Genomic DNA, 20,502 nt, shown 5'->3' on the forward strand with positions numbered 1-20,502 from the left:
TTAATGTCGTGGTATACATCATCAGAAATATATGATTATTTTGTATTAAAAAAAGTTTTATCGTTTTATCTTACTTATGTAAAAATAGTTCTGCTGTCAGTACTTTACACCGAATGACATCATTTACATTTCTCATTTCTCAAATATTCGTAGCTCCAAGCTCCAAGTAGATTATTACAATATTAGAAAATTGTGAAATTCAATTCTGACATAACAAAGATGACCGATTGACGACGATCATTTGTCGTCTGTTGCAAACAGGATACTACGTGCTTTCAGTGCAATGCATTTTGTGGATAGAATCTAGCATAGCAACAGCGAGGTAAGAGCTTCATTTGTATCTTTATATGACAGATTACAACAAAACCTTATGCATACTACGTTTAGTTTGCAATGGAAATAACAATAGTTGTTGAACTTTTAAATTTAAATACTGCAATCTGGAATACTAGGAATATCTATCAAAAAATTTATTGGTGAACTAGAAACAGTAATTTTAATGAAATACATATTCAATTATACATTGTATCTTGCGCTATGGTCCATTTTATGTCATAGATAATGTCCCGTATCACACGATACGAAAGTGAATATTACAAAAATTAAAACATTTACATATTTTCAATTTTTGTAATATTCATTATGTCGTATATATGCCTACATTCGTTTAAAACTGAGATCATTCGTCTATCGAAAAATTGTGTAGTCAACTGGATGAATTTCAAAATGCCAGCCCATTAATAATACCAACAACTTCTTATGAAACACCATATATAATGGAACTTCCATGCGGAATCAAAAATGGCCCAACGGTCGCTAACCGCGACGAGACCGCATAATCTACCCTTCAAGGGTAAAAACCGTCCTCTCCACCAGTAGAACCCCTTAAACCGCGTTCTCATGCAAACCGCTGCGCCACGCAGAACACTCAACAAAATCGTGCACGCCATTTACGACCGGAATGGCGTTTTCACATTCTAAATACGTGACTTCTGCACATTTCGTCTAATGCCCTCTAACGTCGTCGCAGATTTTCTACATTCATTTGCCTTTTTACCGCACTCAACCCGTTTCGCACAAAGATTTCATTCTTAAATCTGCAACACATGACGAATATTCATTCTATTGCTTCGAACGGACACGGACAGCGTCATTCTGTGCAGAATGCTGGTCCATTGGCGTTTTTACAATGACGGTCCATCAGCCTTTCCTATGCTCGATGACAATTCATCGGTCTTTCCAATGCGCGTCATTTTGGATGAAAATCGTGTTTCCAAGGCTGCGATGTAAAATAAATGCTCGTGTCAGTGCTCTTAACAATGTGTTCATTTTTATGTAAATAACGAGAAGCAACAATTTATCGAGCTTTTCAATACATTCGTCAGCGTTTTATCAGTCTTCTCGATGGGTTCAACAATTTTTCAGTTGAAATTATTTTGGAATATACAGCGGGGACAAAAATAGTTGGATAACGAAAGTTTCGTTAAATACAGTCTGTTCATATAGAAACGTAAATATGAATTTCAATTATTTACTACATAATCTGTGTATTACGAGAATATACAGGGTGGTTGTTAACTGATGGTACAAGCGGGAAGGGGGTGATTCTACGCGAAAAAAGAAGTCGAAAATATAGAATAAAAATTTTTCGTTTGAGGTTTTGTTTTCAAGAAAATCGACTTTGAATTTTCGCTCGGTACGCGTGCACTTTATCACGTCTCGTTATAACGGATCTCACTGTAGATCGTTGTCTCGATAGAAAAATTAAAAAAAAAAAAAAATTTTATTCTATATTTTCTACTTCTTTTTTCGCGTAGAATCACCTCCTTTCCGCTTGTACCACCGGTTACCAACCACCCTGTATAATAAATAAAACTTAAGTATACAATATTAGTACTAGTAGCTTGATTAACTTAATTCCACTATATGTCCAGTTATTTTTGTTCCCAATTGTATATATATAATATACGATAAATATCTTTTTTAATGTTTTAAAAAATACGTGCGAAAATTATACGCGCGATTGTCCGCATGTAACGATGATACACCATACAAAGAAATGTTTAAATGTTTCTAAGAATTTCAAACGCATTAGCTTATAGCTGTTCATGTGGGAACACGACTTTATGTAGTTTTGTTTCCCTTCGTATGTCGTATTGTGTTTGTATTTGGGCACATGTTATGGATCAACCAACGTCGTGTGCTATGGCAGAGGAAAAGAGTGGGCGAAGCTGCCTCGCTCTGAGAAGCAGCAGTTCTGAACAGCATTGCGTTAAAACAAGCATGTGCTAAAACTTTCTCAGCAAATCCTGTATCTTCCTTGTCATTCTAATTTAAATCATATGTCAATCTAAAAGTCTCTAAATTTTGCTATATTTCTTGACATCATCCCGTATATTTTTAATATAAAAATTTCAATCGACAAATTTTTTATTTCATTTAACTTTGTTTTACTTTACATTTTTTATTTACTTAACTTTAATAACTTTTAATTATTTAATATTTAATTTAAATTTTAATAAATCCCAATACAAAAATTTGTAATTTAACGTCACTGTTTCATAGTCCAAAATAATTAAAACGCATACGAACTGTTTGTCTTATCTGAAAATTTGTAATTAAAAATTCCTGAATTACATGTTACATTCTCAATCGTAATTAAAAATTTAAACTGCATATCATTATGATCGAAAATAATTGAACATAAAGACTTTTAATTACTACCTTTGCCGATCAATTTTTTAACAAATTTAAAAATGCACGCTTGCTTTACGTTTAGTTTAAAAATAGCTAGAAATTTATAAAAGAAACGTAGCAGGAAACTATTCCAAACTTCGTTTGAAGTACCTTCTGCTATTTTCAATCTACGTTTTAACAGATCTAAAAATGCATATATACCTTATGTTTCATTTAGAAATAGTTGACAGTCTACAAAAGAAACGTAGAAGAGATCTGTTCGAAGCTCTGTTTGAAGTCCAATCTCTCTATTATTTCCCAATCATTGCAACTCTTTCGTCAAAGGACTTGCATAAAGCGACGAGTTATTCGTGTCATTCGTTCCATTCGAGACTGAAACTGACTTGGAACTTCTTGGTAACATGCTTGTTAGGTTGACGTCAGTCATGGTAGCCGATGACATATGTTTGACATACTGTAACAGATTTTCTTTTGAAAGGACCGAAGACTGTGATAATAACGTGGCAGAACACAGATAAGAAAAAGGATGCGCCGACAGAAACTCAAAGCACTCCTGTGGATTCAGCGATGACATGAAAGTGTCCAACTGCAAGGTGCACCCGTTCTCTAAAGAATCTCGAGAAAACGTCACGGAACTGTAGGATTTTTACCATTTTTACACCAAACTTTCAGTGAAACAAAGATGAGAAAAGTTTCGCAAATTACCAGCTTGTCACCGCGATATTATTTTTTCCTACCACGTTTTCACCTTTCGAAACTTTCCAACGCGTAGGTATTTTTTACCGTATACAAATTATTACACTCGTCGCAATTTGCTCGGTGCACGGTAAAAATGTTAACTGAAGTTTTATCATAACAGAATACCATGTAATGAAAGGGTGTACAGAATCACAGTAATGAAACGAAAAAGCAGCTAGAGACTGAAATAACAAATTGTAAAGAAACAGAACGCGATGAAATTACACGGGTAAAGTAACAAAATTGCAAAGACCAACATGAAATTATAACAGTACAATTATTTATTTTTAATTTTTACACAGGCGCAGAATATGAGATTGGTAGAGCGCGACGAAATTTGATTAGGAACATTACGAAATCGAATAATTGGGCATTACTATGTTATTGTTACAATTTCGTTTCATGTGTGTGTATAAATTACGGCAATATAAAAAATTGCAAGAATAAAAATAAAAATTGTGACAATAAAATAAAAACATAAAAATGAGAAAGATCATTGGTAATTTGAAAAATATGTCGGAGTAAAATAGTCAAAGCGCTGGATGATAAACATAATGTCGTCAGAAAAAATGACAAAGCGCGATAAGATGAAAGTAATAAAATAAAAGATTGCAGAAATTGCCATAGGAGTTACGATAATAAAATAGGAATTTGACAACAATGACTTCCCGTCATTTAAAAATTGCACAAAGTATCTCGATAAAATAATCGCGAATTACATAGTAAATAAGTACGATGTCGTTAAAAAAAAGCGTAATTGTAATATAATTACGCTAATAGAATGAAGAATAATATGAGAATTGCAATAATACTATAGAAATATAACGATGTTGTTAAAGACTATTGGTTAATTCAAGAAATACGTATTTTGGTAAAATAGTGGCGTAATTAAATGGCAAACGTAACTCGTTAGAAAGCGATCTAGAGGCTCGATAAATCATCGTTCCAAATATTAGGTGATATTGTGACGTTTCTGCGAGTACCTGGTAACTTGTCAAAGATCGTTACGAAAGAACGGGCTGTTCGAACGTGCCGTAAAAAGGATAATTAATGACGATAACGGTGAAGGGTGAAGATAAAACGGTCCGCTCGATAGGAAGTTCGTTCAAGGATGTAACGTTGCCCGTAGGAAGGTTGCACAGCACGCAGCGTAAATAACGAAGAGTTATGAATCGCAAAAGTCCGTGTTGCGATCGATTCCCAGTTAAGTAACTTTTAATTAAAACGCTTCTTTCCAGCATCCTTCCTGGTCCTTCCAACCGAAAATTTCCATTATCCTCAACTTCAATACAAACGAAAATTATGATCCGAAAAGCAGATTTAACTTAATGATAACGTCCAAACACAAATTTAATTTAGCTTCTCTAACTTCAAAGAGTCAGAAAACCAAGGGCTCGCGTCGAAAACTGGAAATCAAATTGATGGCGTCCCGGTTCTAAATATAGAAGAAGAGGAAATTCCGTTATTTCTTCTCGGCAATAGAACTTGGTAAATTAATTTGTTAAGTTTATATCTAGTTTCGTATTCGCTATCCTTGTTCTCGTTTCGATAAATAGCAAGATTTTTAATATTCAAGCTTCAGCGTAAAATTGAACTTGCGAATTGAAGTTTGTCCAACTTATTGAATATTATAACAGGCGAAACATTTTAAATATTTTACATGTTTTCACTTTCTGATCGGTCTACTGATCGAGAATATACAAAAGAAAATATATTGTTCCTTTCAATATTACACACAATAGGATATATCTTCACTAAGGTTAGACGTCTCAATATAACTCGGAGGAAAAGGCGCCGTCGACGCATATATTCAACAGGAAGGAATTATATCTGATATAAATACTCTGCTCCTTCAAAGTGTCTTTTTATACATCGAGTTTCCCCTGCGTTAAATTATACGTTGAAAGAAAGGAAAGAAGGGAGGGAAAAAAAAGGGTTGATCGTGAAAAGCGACCGCCCCGACCTTCACCCTGGGAGCGCAACACGTGTAGCGAAAGGTACGTTAATAATAAATAACGTATCGACTTACCGGTATGATCAGTGTGTCGTTGATGATTCCTGACGTATGGAGGAGCTGGATGCCTGGTCTGCATGTTCCAGTAAGAGTTTCGACTGTTCCCAAAATTATTGACTCGCGGCTGTTGCGAAGGCGAAGTCTGCTTGCAAGGTAATCTGGCCATGGCAGTCATCATTTTCTTCTACACCCACACTCGCGATCGAATTAATCACTTCATCGGTGCTCTGCTTTGTTGCGTCGTCGTTTCAACCCCATTTTCGAGTGACCGTTTGCTCGCTGAAAAAATTAACAGATTAATTATCAAAAATTGGCACAAGCTCGAGTGGATTCTCGCCGTTTCAATTTTGTAACCTTAAACGTCTCGTTTTATTTAATCTTCGTCACCGATTGTACGAAAAAGAGCGACTTTATTACGATACAACCAGATTATTACGTAATTACTGTCAATGATAGTGTGAAGGTATCGGTGTATTCATATGTTGGTAGATTTATATTGAAAAATTGTTATATGAATCCCTATTCAACAAGAAACAATTTATTTTTGTATAATAAATATCGTTTTTCGACGAGACTTCAAAGTCATAAAATATTCAACGATTGTTTCTATTATTTTGTTCACACAACTTTGGTCCATTTATTTTCTTCACTGATTTGATCTTCTTAAAGTAATCACATTCTATTTCTGTAAACATGCATTTTTCTTATGATATGAACTGGATGAAATTATCATGAAACAACAAGAATATCAGACTTTTAGTGATCTACAATCAATGAGCTTATAAGATCACAAAAGAAGAAATATAGGTATCGATCCAATCTTCATTTTAAAACGAGAAAATAATCCTGAGCAATATTTTATGTATTTTTGCATATTACATACGACATCTTGGCATCTTTAAATTTTCCACAAACGCAGAAACATCTGTAGTCCGTTAATCATATGGTGAGATAACAAAATTGGGGAGTTTACAAAAGGTGAAGTTGATTAGTTTTGCTTGCAACATATGAATTTGTGATATCAACAATTTATAAACCAATGTAATATCATGGTATGTGGTGGCGACTGGATAATATTCGAGACGAAATCGTGCGAACCGTGTCGCGATCGTAGCACAATTCAAACAGCGGTTGTAAATCAAATTCAATACCAAGTGAAAGCATGTCGAAGCATCTCCTTAACAGATTACTCAGCTGTGTAACCGTTCTGTTCTAGGAAAATATGACACACGTGGTGAAAGCGATCGGACGGCCGTTCCAAAAGTAAAGCAAAACTAAAATTAGATATCCATAGGAAATAAAATGGTAGGCAGGTTCACTATTTTCCAAAAGCTCTTAGTTCGTGCTTTTCACCATGGATGTAGATAAGACTGTTCTAACGACGTTTTGATAAATCGTTTGACGATACGTTGTGCAAAATAATTGAAGTGGATGTGATAAATCGTAGCGATTTGACGCATGAAAATAGAAAAAATCGATCAAATAAAATTTTAAATTGTATGGGTAGAATAATTCCTTTCATAAACATGAAAAGATAGATACGATTATTATTTTGTCGTTTGTGAAATCGTGACATTTGGTTACTTTAACTGACACTTTCTATCGCGTTTCAAAGTAAAACGAATTAATAGAGGATTAAGGACTGCTATGTCAATAGTGTTCTTTTCTGTAAATATAGAAGGGATAATTAAATATCGATTTTGTCTTTTTTTCTTTAATCTGATTATATTTTTGTGGTAACTAACGTATACACGTTATGACCTTACCTTAAGAACATTCAGATAAAGATATCGAAAAGTAAATACATGGTTTATGGGATGTCGAAAGCAGGAAAATCTGTTGATCAGATCGTTGAAATGAGATGTGAGGACGAAACATTAGGTTGTCAGGCGATTGGTCTATCCATCAAACAATCTAAGCCACTGATAAATAAATGATAAAGATTCTAAAATACCTACAATGTACGTTAAATTAGGTTTTTTTTTAGAAAAACAAAGATCGAGTAGCTTTTTATCAATATGTAATCTAAGGCTTATTCCTTTAGAAACAAGAAAATGAAATTTTGTAGCTCGCAATAAAACATTGACATTTTGTATAGAATAAAACAAATACTATCGATAGTAAATACTTCAATATATTTCTGAAGCTTTCTTAGTGACCCATAGCAAACAATCTAATCTTTTTTCAATTTATCCCATAAAAGTAAGGAGTTTCGCAATTACTATTTAAAAATACTGTAGTTTAACAGTAATCATCGATAATCCACTAATGTTACTTACTACTTATAGTTCACTGATTTTGCTCGTTAATAACAACTTTGTTCCAATAAGTGGATTCAATCAACAGGAGTCCACTTAATGAGACGCTAATTCATTCGAATAAGTGGAGTTCGGATAAATGGAGTGTCACCGTTATTCGAACTCATGAAAAGCAGAAAATATTAGAATATTCGTTATTGCCAGGTGAGTATGTACCGCGGACCATAAATGGCACTCCAAAATCTCAATTCGTCACATCTTGAAAACGCAACAGCATCAGACAGGCGAAAGAAACTGACAATTTGTTTTATCGCCGCCAATTTTTCCATGCCAGTTTGCGACACACACCGTTACAACTGTCTGACTCACGAGTCATTTATTTTCTTTGAGATCCTCGGCTACGCGCAAAAATTCCATCGCAATGATCATTACCGATCGCACTGAAAATTCCCTCTCGTCGCCTTGCCATCGGTTTTGTACGGAAAGACTCCTGGAAGCGACGATTTCTCGGTAGCGGCATGCAATCTCGTAAATGACACGGACGAATAAAGTCATAAGGGACTCGCGAGCACGGAATCAAAGTCGAATGACTCGAACGATGGCCAGCGCGAGCTCGTTTATCATCCAACGAGAAATATTATCATTCCATAGTAAAGCGTGTTATTTCGACGACGGTAATGACAATCGATATAAAAGCAACGGATGTGCAATTTAGAATAAAAACCGTAAAAAAATAGCAATTAGCTTGAAGTAAACTAGTAAAAAGATAATTGAAAAGTGAAGGGATAAAGTAAGGAATTTCACAAAATAGCTTTATTGGAAAAAATTAAATTTCGATACTTTGGTCTGTCTCAAAAGAAAACAAAATTCGATTCAACTGTATTGTTAATAATACGAAACCTATATGTACCTTGATTAAACGTCATAAAACAGAATGATTAATAAAATATCAATTATTTTACATTTAATTATATCCGTGTTTTGTGTGATATTTCCTGCTTCTCACCGGTACACCAAATCTTTAGCGTTATCTTATGGAGATATTTGAGATATTATTATCACTATGATTTGATAGTTCTGCAGTCCCTGTTCTCACAAACAAAATGTCTTATGAAATGGAAAAGCACGAAAAACAAACATTGCTTGCTTTCTCTTCTTCAAAGTACAAGATCCATTCTATCCTAGTTTTTAAAACGAAGTAAATAAATTACGATTTGAAGAAAATTCCAACAATAAAGAATTAGAAAATTAGAAGTAATTAATAGAAAAGTCTATATGCTATCAAACATTCAGCCACCATAGATAAACTGAATAGTCTATAGCAAAGCTTAGCTATTAACGATTCAGTTTACCTACGTTAATAATTAAAATCCGTTACTATATTCATTCTCAAACGTTTGATAACGATCACACTAAATATACAGGTTTGTTATTATAATGGATAATTGTTGTTATTTCTATACTCAGAGGTAGGATCAGAATAGTTATTATTTTATTGAATGGATAAATCTATCACACCGTTGTGAGCCAAAAAAACCTTTATTATACGCGTTTACAAAAGCTAGGGATAAAAATAAAAAAGCATCTTAAGCCTATCGATTAAATCTATCGATTGTAAATAGGATTATCTTCTAGTTATTATTTCTTATAACTAACGCATCTGCATATGGGTGGCGAGCACGAACTCACGTTGTCATTTTCAACAATAATTAACTGTTTCATTAACCTTGTAATTTCTGAAAATTATTATTTATATCGAATGTCTCATAATTCTTATTGTTTCGAACTTTACCAACATAATCATGATAGCGTCTCATAACAATGGCAATGACAACCTAATTCCATTTGTTTCCTAAATTCCATTTTTGTTTGAATTATCCTCATGAAAATATCAACTTGCATAAATATTCTCGGTTTAATAAAGAAATTCCGAAACGTTTCTGTGTATGTCTATATAACATTTTCTTCGAATTTACAGCCAGATAATTCAACAGAATCTAGCTGATAAATAAATACTGAAATACCCTGTACATCGTTTCCTGTATGTTTATCTCTTTTTTCTAAAAAAGAATGCAGTTTACCAGTAAGCCCCTCGCTCGTTAGTAAAATCAAAGTCAAGCAAGTCATCGTGAACCGATAGCGTCAGCTTGGCCGCCTATCTGGCTAGGAGGAACAAGTTATCAATTCGTTGGAAACTCTGTTGTTTCGTGGAATGGCACCAGAGCCACAGATCGAACCGAGTTTACGCCTGCCAAGTAAGTAAGTCTGTCTTTACGGCTTTGCACACTGACAGAGGCCACGGGAAAGAGACATGCAGTCTAGGATAAAGGCTGGAAGATAAACAGCGACCGATGAATCACCCTCGCGACCCGGTCGTTCTACAAAATTGCGTATCGACGAGAGAAGAAGGGGGTACCACATTGTTTAACTGACGAATATTATCGTACGCTGAGAAATGCCCGGAGGAATATAAATGAGATCGCCTCTGGCACGTCGAACCACCAGTACCAACAACATCTGTTCGTAACAGCGTGTGCTCGCTCGAAAACCGATTTCTCAAACATTAGCGACGCGTTATCTGTCAGCTGTTCTAGGCGAAATGTCCAGGTAGACATTATCTGATAGAGGAAGTACGTGGAGTGACAGTGGAATTGTCTTCGATAAAGTTTCCATCTGATAACACTTTTACGCCAAACCTTTTCTGCCGTCGTCAGGAATTTCAAGACTTCGTTGCATTCGGGATATTTTTATTTGAAATGAAAGTAATTACTTCCAGATATAACTAGACTGTGGTTTTTATACACATGATTAGAAAAGGTACATAAAATGTACAAAGAACGGTACCTATTTTCTAGAATATTTAATATAAAATGTTCAAGGAAATAGAGGATTGAAAAGTGTATTATAGTAATTGTGCAAAGTGGTGATTTGGTATATCCTTTATTTTTCCACATCTGAGTGTACTGTAGTCTGTACTATTATATGTATTAGCGTACTATTGAAAGAAAAATTTGTCTTGAAAAAATTACATCGTGAAGCAAAGATAACTTAAATGAATATTTGGTAGTTTAATTAAATCTTACAAAGTTTGTGTCTGTTGTTGCAATTCGAATCTTTTAACTGCCAAACAACTAATATTTAGATTGAAAATTACTCAAGGAGATTATAAACCCTTTCGTATTCAAAGACATATATTCAAAGTACATACTTTAATAAGCCATAATTTTCCTTCTCTGAAGCCTGCTTTACCTTCTCTTATTTTTTAATCTAATTAATTACTTCCTTACCACTGCAGCTAAAGGTTCAGTAACAAAATTTGTTACCAGCATTTCGAAACGAAAAAGGTATGTTAATATAACTCACAAGGTCTTCGATAATTGCGATGCTAAGCAGTGTATTTTTAGACACAGACACGAATTGAAAGTTTACGTGTGTCGGCTTAAAACCAGTTTTTCGAGTTAAATGTCTTCGAAATTGTGAAACCTAGAAATTCGATCAAATATACTCTTTACTCTTCTAAAAAACGAATGGACAGAATGTTTTTTATTGTTTCCATTTCAAATTATATCTATCGATTAAAGTGGGAAAGCAAAAAAAAAACAGAGCAAACACAATTCCCATTAAATTCATGAATATTTGAGATATTAATGACCATTGATGAGATAGTACGCTCTTTCATAGCAAAAGTATCAGTAACAGTTTGTAATTACCATTAAATACCAATTACCAATGACTACTAGGAAAAAAGAACTTCTTACATTTATTTGAATTAACCATAACAGACTGGGAATGTTTATGCATTTACAAGAATGTTAAAGGTAACAAAATATACAGGATATATTAAAATATAGATTTATAATGCACTGCCTCTCATAATTACGAAACTACCCTAAAGTTTTGTATTTTTTCTACTTGGGGATCTCCATAAAATGAAGCTTTCAAGAATATATGTCTCTCTGATCGATGACATTTTAAACACACGTGTAACTCTCGTTTGATATACGTGTACGCATGTAAATATGAGGATCGCTAATTTTGTCCCTCAAAGGCCTCTATCGTGTTCTTGCATCGTGAAAGCTTTTCCTTTGACTCTGACATCGTCATAACATGATAGCGGAGACCTTCGTCGCCAAACATAAATTCCACTTTATCCATGAACGTGAGAAAACTCTGTTTGTAATCGCAGCATCCTTTCCGAGAACTCGGCAGTACAAAAATGAATCGAAGCAAGGAAAATGCAAAACAAATACAGAAAAGAATAACAAACGGATTACTGAATCTAATCGTTTCACAATTCGAACACGGCGATATTCGATAAAATCATAATCATTTTGAAAAGATATATACGAACCATTCTTTTTTTATTTCTCAGATGAAATTTGTATGCTCCTTTTAAGAACGTGTAATTGGACAATTTAATGATTAAATTACACATTAAACAATTTTGTATAGCAAAGAGCTTTTAAAATTTAAATGTATATTCAGATTGACAGTAGAAATACTTTTTAACATTCTGTTATATTCTAGTATTTTAACCTTATGAAGAATTTTGGTAGATATACATCATATACACGTTATATGTATATTTAGATTTCCTTTAATTCAAGCTTAATTTCAAAAGATATAATTAACGTTATTGTGAATAAATGTCATCGAATATAACTCATATGAAAGCTTTTTTATGAATAATTTTAATTTATACGACAGTTTGATAAATTAAATGCAGCGACCTTCTTCATAGATATCAAAAAAATGAAATTACTTTTTAAAATATATATAAATACATATAAACAATATTCATATATACAAACCATTTCTTTTATTTCTCAGATAAAATGGGAAAATTTGTACGCTCCTCTCAAGAACGTGTAATTGGGCAATTATTAAACTACATATTAAACAATTTTATATAGTGGAGAGGTCTTTTGAAGCTGAAGTATGTATTTAAGTTAAAAGCACAGGTTCCTTTTAATATCCAGTTATATTTTAGCATTTTAAACTCTTGAAGGATGTTGGTAGGCATACATTATATTCGCACTATATGTATATTTAGCTTTTCTTTAATTCAAGCATAATTTCAAAAGATATAATGAATCTTGTTACGAATAAATGTCACTGAATGTATGAAAGCCTTTTATGCATAATTTTAATTCAAGAGAAGAAACATTATTTTTCTCGACGAAACAAGACAAAAGGAATAACAATCGCCCCTTTCTAACCTTAATAAATTCATCCCTCTGTAACAACGTTAATAGCTTGGTAACATTGCAAACATTATTTAATCACTTAATTGTTTACAAAATCAAAAGTATAATACAATAATAAATAAATCTATCTAATTTTGTTGTCTCTATTATTATTACTATGTTTATGTTATAATTATTACCTTTTTTTATTATTTAATTTTATTAATTCCAACATATTCCTCAGCATTTATTCTCCTTTTACATTTGCAAAGGTGATAAACGCTGCAAGTCCGCAGCGTTCAAATGATAAACGACGTAACTGGCAAAATTAACGCGTTTCTTTGTTTCTATTGGAAAGCTTCACCTCTGACGCTTAGATCGTTTACCATTTCAATTCCATGATTCGCTTTCTTTCCTCGCTCGACCGAATAAAATCCTTCTGGAAAGAACGTCTTCGATATTCATTAGAAACTCTATATATTGACCAGCGTGAAGAAAGACGAAGCGTGTAGGTACAAGACGCGTTCGTTACGGTAATAGTTTATCGTGAAACGTGCCACGGACTACCGTTTCGTTCCTGAACGGTGAATTTCTCATTGGAAAATGAGCTCGTTCGATTCGACCGAGCAAAAAGACTGCGAAACGGCTCGCGCGACCACGCACGTCGGAGAACAGGAACTAACGAGCACTCGAGTCTCTAACACGCGTCGAGATTTAATGCTCGTTACGATAACTCCGACTATTTGAAGAGTATTCGCGGAAGACGCGTCGAGGTTTAACAAAATTTCACGGACGACGACCTGCGTAAATGGTGACATCATATATATTCGTAACGCAAAAATTATTATAAACGAGTGTCTTTAATTTGTAGGAGAAATGGCATTCAGATGGAAATTCTGATGAATATTAAAAGAAACTGAAATTTATCGAATGTGAATGGTGTTAATTTTAGCGGAAACTTAACGACATAGCAAGTTAAAATGTTGAATGCTTTTTTATTAAGCACGTAGGATAGTGAAATACCTACCGCTTTATGAAGCAGGTTGGAGCGTTGAAACACCTTTTCATGAATTCGAAACATTTATATATTCTTGGTCGATCGTACACTATCGCTCAAAAGTATCCGGATATTCGCTTATTTCTGCCAAAATATAATTTAAGTATCACAAGTGAAAATTAAAGAGAACGATGACCGTAAATCACATGTAGCAAAAGCGAGGAATCATAAGTCATTAAATTTATCTGTACACTCACATTAAATTCAATTGAAAAGAAAAATAAAAGCGCTGTATATCATTAAGAAAAATCTAGAAGATGAAAAAGGAAAAACATCAGAAAATATCAGGCAATATCAAAAAATTGAAATGAAAGCACGAACTTCAACTTCTACCTCACGGCAACTCACTCATGTCACAATTAGTGCATCTTTCAGAGACGAGATCCTCTAATTATTTGGAGCGGTGTAACGTACCGAATCATCGTAAGCCCACGGCCACGAGCAACTCCAATAACGTCTCGTTTTCACGCAGACTTATTTGCTTCGGCGAGTCCTCAAGGGCAGAAAGCTTACAACCTGCGACGCTCGAATCCACAAACCGGACAGAAATTCAGGAAACGGCCTATCAGATTGTCGAGAATTTTCCCCAACGTTTCATCGAATTTCCGCTTATTTTAACCGATACCAAATCTGTTAAGAAGATAAAAATGGTCAAATGATGACTCGCCCGAACCTCCTAACGCTCAAAATCGCACGTTTCTAGTACAGAAAACGGAACAACGATGACAAAGCTGCGTTATCTGTCGGCAAAGAAAAGGACCATTACGGAACCTATATCTATTTTTTTTTGTAACTGTCGTCAAGCATATACATCGATGAACTGTAAAGCATAGTAGAGAACTGTAAGAAAGTAAAGAAGGTTATTGCGTTTAATTAAGATAAATTTATCTATAGAAACATTTTGATGGCTTCATTAATAGGAGAAGAGTAATGGTGTCATACAAAATGGCAATCTTCAGCGCAAAATTCAAAATCGCATGTAAATAGATACCACGGTGAATATGATGTTTAACTTATTGGTATATTTATTTTTTCAGACTAAATGTTCCCGCGCATACGATTTTTAATTTTTTCTACCAGTATTATATTTTGTATTATTTATATTTTATCATTTCTTAGCCAAAATTGTTATTTTTATCTTCAACATCTTCAATTTCTCTCACGCAAAATAAATATTTCTCATTAACAATCATTCTACATTAATTTCAAAATTTATAGTAGGACAAAATTTATAGTAGTTATTAATACCGTTTTCAGCTGCTGCTTTATCGTCAAAGAACTTCTCCCTTCGTGAACAGACTTGTTCGTGTTGCTCGATTAAAATGGTCGATTGTGGTTTGTCCAGCGACATGTACGCAGTGCACGCAAACGCGTGCAGGTTCGTGCAAAAAGCAAGATAAAGTCTTGTTTATAATACCAACGGAAGACAACATATATATTTTCCAACAATTATTGTATCAGAAAACGTACAAGACAACGAATTTTTTACTCCTGATATAAGAAGATATATTTATTATCTTTCGCAGAAAATCGTGGAAGGCCTTTAAAAAGCATCGCTATGAATATAAACATCTTTAGAACGGTTGGCAACAGGTACGGTGCAAAAAAAGGAAAAAAGAATAAAAGAGCGAATAGCGAGACATGAAGTCGCACGTAAATGTCGAAGAAATGAGCGTGATCCATCGATCCTTTGTATTCGTTCCCTTTGATTTTCTTCGCCATTTATTTTCATTTCATTCGTCACATTCATGACATAGGTTAAAAACCAAACATCTGTAACCTTGGTACATTGAAAGAAAGAAGATATGCTTCTACCAAGAAAACTTTAATTTCAGAGAATTAACTTGAATTTCAAATTACATAAAACGATGTACATATCGCTAAATATAAATTACGTGTAATGTTTCAACTTTTGATGTTTTAGTGTCTCAACAATAATGTTTCGTATTTTAGAAATGATATTAATGCACTAAATACCAATTTTCAATGTCCATTCTCGCAGCGAAGAACACCATAAGACAGCGAGCTAATGAAAATCTACATAAATTCAAGATATGTTGTAACGAAAATCTATGGATCGGTCGTTTTAACAGATTTATGCAAATGATCTCGCGTTATCACGAAGAAAAACGAGCATTCTCGGCTCGACCTAAATAAATTGCGATCGAACAAACGAGCACGAGTCGTGTTCCCTTGAGTTTCGTTCGCCAGACGAATTTCCTAGCCGTCTAATATATCGGTTAGTAGCGGCTGCGAGAGATTAATTATCTAAGAATTAATTCAGAGAAAAATTCCCACCGAGCTCGTGCGGATCCTCTGACACCGAGGCGCAGGATTCATTTGGTCGCGAACGTTACGAGTTTCCGCCGAACTGATTATTTAGAAGCCTCCTGGGAAAAAAGACGCGATGTGAGATGGGCTTAAGGAGGCGATAATATCAGCGAATATATGTCCGTATATTTCTCCGATGCAGCCGACGAACGGGATCCCAGCTTGTATACGGGCAACTTCTGTATACAGGCTGGAGATGTCCTAAGTACACGTCTACATGTAGGATATGCATTGGTGACCGTGATGCCGCAACGTATATGGTGTCCAAGAAGTACAGTTCGACTCTATTTATACAGAGTGTGTCTAAAAATATCTGGGTTAAATTTATCCTACTTTTCAATAAGATCAAGTAGATGAGAAAAGGTCGTGTAAACTTATGTCCAAAGATGCATTATTATATATATAAAACTGTAAACGTTCAGTGATTTATGACAAAATTTTCTTTATGTAAGTATTTATGAGAGGAAATATGACAGAAAACTTGCATTCCTACAGGAGGAAGAAATTTACAACGGCCATAAAAATTGGTAAAAATCTTTAAACACATAATTTTTCAAGAAAAAAATTTAGGATGTAATTCATAGAATTTTAGTACCTATTCGATCTTACCTCATTAACAGATGTTATAAGTTTATCCCAAACTTTTTGGATGACCTGTATATATTCGAAGAGTATAGGCGAAGAATTTGATAAATAACATTTTCTGTATTTTACAGGGAAGCAATTTTTTAAGTCAGTATGTTGTCAATTAAGTCTATCTAATAAAAACACATAATATAATAAAAATTTGTATAAGAAACAAGTATAAGAGGAGCTTAACTACCCCCAATTATGAACACAAAAAGATTTTAATATATTACGAGGCGAAACGTTTTTTTATATTTTATTCTTGATTAAGATTACAAAAAAGAATGCTGTAATGTATTCTATTGATACAAAATGATATTTGGAAACGCAAGCTGTTTACAAATCATTTCCTTGCGGTTCATCTTGCGCATTGTCACCCAACCATTTGCCATTAAATTAAGCAAAATTAGATATATCACCATCTATACATCCTGAAGGATAATCGTAACAGAATTGTCAAAATCTGTTTTTGTCTTACCCGATAAAAATTCAAAACGGTTATTTTATGTCGCCTCACAAGAGATAAGTTATCATACGGAATGAACAACAAATCTTGATCAACCGATCGCCGAGATCTATAACGCAAGGTCGTTATGATTCAAAATTCATGACTCTATTCGCCTAAGAACATACCTAGATAAAGATAAACGATGGACAACAAAAAATCTTTGGATAGTTTGAGTTGTAGCTTTGAAAATGTATCAAACGGAAACAAAACAATATTGAAACTTTAAGAGAGAATTTTACGCAAACTACAAACATATTTTACGCGTTCATAAAAATAATAAAAATATTATTTTTACAAGTCTGTAAAATTTAAAATTTGAATACTATAATTAATATCCAAGAATAATACCAAGATTGATGATTCGGGCTTATGCGTTCTTTATTTTAATTTATGTAAAAAAACAATTATATTAAATATGTAATAGTTATCTTTTTATCCCATTTACAAGAAACAGTAACATCTCTTCTTCTAGGAGGATATAACTGCTGAACATAAATCCTTCGACAAACGATGAGAAATTTGTTCAGCTAATATTAATATATGTCTCGGATATAATTATCATAATTCAGTAACGTATGCATATTACCGTATCTTAGGGTTATTTGACACAGCTTCATATTTTTCCTCGCTGAACACTTAAAGCACACGATATTTTTCTCTTCTTTCGTTATTACATCAGAAGCTAGTGCAATACCTCATGATATACAACAAAGTTTATTATTCTACGCGAAATTCATGACCGAATTACAAAATGTTGATACCTAGACAAACCTTGCCTACTCTACTTTACTAAACTCTCAAAAATTCGAAAATTAAATGTGTCAATTGTCTTGTCCAAATATTTCACTCGTGGGAAATTCAGTTTCACCAATTCATCCAACGGACGCGAATTTTTGAAACTAACGGAACACACTGTATGTATGTGAACGAGCGTGAACGCGAGAATGTAGTGCACCAAGACCGTTGCACGGTAACGTTGCCTTTCACGTATATACGCGATCATGCACACGGTTTCATGGGTTATTTGCATAGTCTGCTCGACTGTCTGGCGGACGGAAGCTGACTACGAATTCCTGCTAGAGCAGTCGCCTGTGTCAAGTGCAGCTAATTCATTTTGCTGACTATACCAGGGCTCTGGCTCGATCCGTCCTTCGGATAATATTAAGACTCATAGCGCAGACCTATGACATCGGGAACCTATGACACAACCGGTCTCCACGCAATTCCTGTGGCCTCGATATCATTATTGATGAGTCGCGAAACGTCACGAGTCTTACAAGCTTACGGCTATCCTAAATAGAAATGGTACCGACAAGAACGTCATTCAAAGTGTAGAAATTAATGCATTAACTCGATAATAATGTTGGGAAGAATGGAACATCCTACCATTTTTTTGTTAAACGCGTTCGATGTTATTAATCTTCGGGACTTTTCTTCGATTCTGTCATTTTCAACAAATATTTGTCGTTGTACAAGTCATTTTAAAACCGTAAAAGCAATTTGTGTTTAATTGTAACTCGGGTAAAGTATCCTCCGAAAAGGAAAGTGGAGAATAATATTATTAGGAAATTTAAATTTTCTATATTTTTCATTAATATATGTTTATTTTAACATTATTAATATAATGTGTGTAATTTGTTTCGAGGTACAATTTTATTCGTTTTCTCGCGGCAGCGAATTAATGGTTCCACTGAATTGTTACGCGTCTATTTACGCTCATTATTAAGGAAGTATGTAATTGTTTCACGTATGTAAGGTGTGTTTTCATGCAGTTAAATGGGGCATGTTAGTGCATTATTGTTGATAACTGTAATTATGTGAATACTGGGTCGATCCGTGAGCTTTTGCGTATACTTTTGACAAACTGAGTGATTTTTACGAAAGAACGTTAGATAGATTAGTGTCGAAACGGGAACACGTGTAAGAAAATGTAGATCATGTTTTTCTCAATTGAGTAACTACATTAAAAAGGATGTAAAAATTCGAGAACATATCATGTACTCGAAACATAAATATAATAGAGCAATTTTTATTAAAATTATAATTAATATTTATATTTGTGATATACTATTAATTATATCTCAATCCTAATGTACAAAAGATTTTCATAAATTTTAAACGAAGAAGAAAAGTAGGAAGCTAAAAATATAATCGCAATTAACGTTGTTTAAATTGAAATATGTATGTAGGTATGTATTACCCATAAATACGACCCATAAATTACGCGTAGAGAATCAACATAAAAGAGGAGTGGTGGATTAAACGCGGAAGTGGTTCCATAACGAGACAGTGATAAATGTTAGCAATTGGAATAGGAAATTCTGGAAAATTTTGTAGAAAGCTGGCATAGAGAGATACGTTTATACAGACATTTTGGAATAAAATTCATCAAGTTTAATATAACATAACCCAGAAAATCTATAAAATAAAGTTAAAACGAGATCAAACATTTTAAGTATTAGATATAAATCTAATAATAGGTATCTCTAAAAAATAATTCCAGTAAAATTGTCAAATATTCCGACACAATTTCTTCGTATTGAATCTGTAATCACAAAATACCGACAAATTTCATAAAAAAGATATGATGACAACGTACTTCCCTTTCTAATAATTTCACTCGTTTCAGCGCAAAATTCCCAATCTCTCTTCTACTGCGAAAAAAAAGAACCTGCTTACTCTTCGACTCGTGGATCACCTTACAATGAAATCCAAAGCCTCATCACCGATAATTCCGTCGAATCAACGTTTCGACTCAACAGAAAACGCTTCGTAATCGAGAGTAAAAAGAATCGTCAGTCTATCTTACTATCTTGTACAAATAGATAATATCAAATATAGTGAATATCAATCATATATTAACTGTATGAGATTCATGTAAGCCGACTAAGATTTAGTAAATCAATATAGAATAATTTTAACATGGTAGGCAATGTTACTAATATACGCGAGTACAGCCAATGTGCTATATAATAATAGAATATTTAAAACGATGCGTATATAATGACTCGTGAAAATATTCATACACTCCTGGAATTTTTTATGTACATATTTATTATGTACATATTTATTATGTATATATTTTA

At 33.6% G+C, this 20,502-nt stretch overlaps 1 protein-coding gene across 6 annotated transcripts in view; it reads right to left on the reverse strand.

The window, feature by feature from the left end:
• Positions 1-20,502, reverse strand: part of LOC126878037 (uncharacterized) — a 53,411-nt gene that overhangs the window by 16,245 nt on the left and 16,664 nt on the right. For 5 of the 6 annotated variants that reach the window (XM_050640419.1, XM_050640415.1, XM_050640416.1 and 2 more), the window contains one exon: positions 5,465-5,728. In XM_050640419.1, the coding sequence (XP_050496376.1) occupies positions 5,465-5,627 (163 nt within the window). In that variant the 5' untranslated portion in view covers positions 5,628-5,728. Of the gene's footprint in view, positions 1-2,898; positions 3,152-5,464; positions 5,729-20,502 lie in introns of those variants that run through there. The other variant, XM_050640421.1, reaches the window with a different exon arrangement.

This window comes from Bombus huntii, chromosome 2, assembly GCF_024542735.1.
Source record: "Bombus huntii isolate Logan2020A chromosome 2, iyBomHunt1.1, whole genome shotgun sequence".
NCBI lineage: Eukaryota > Metazoa > Arthropoda > Insecta > Hymenoptera > Apidae > Bombus > Bombus huntii.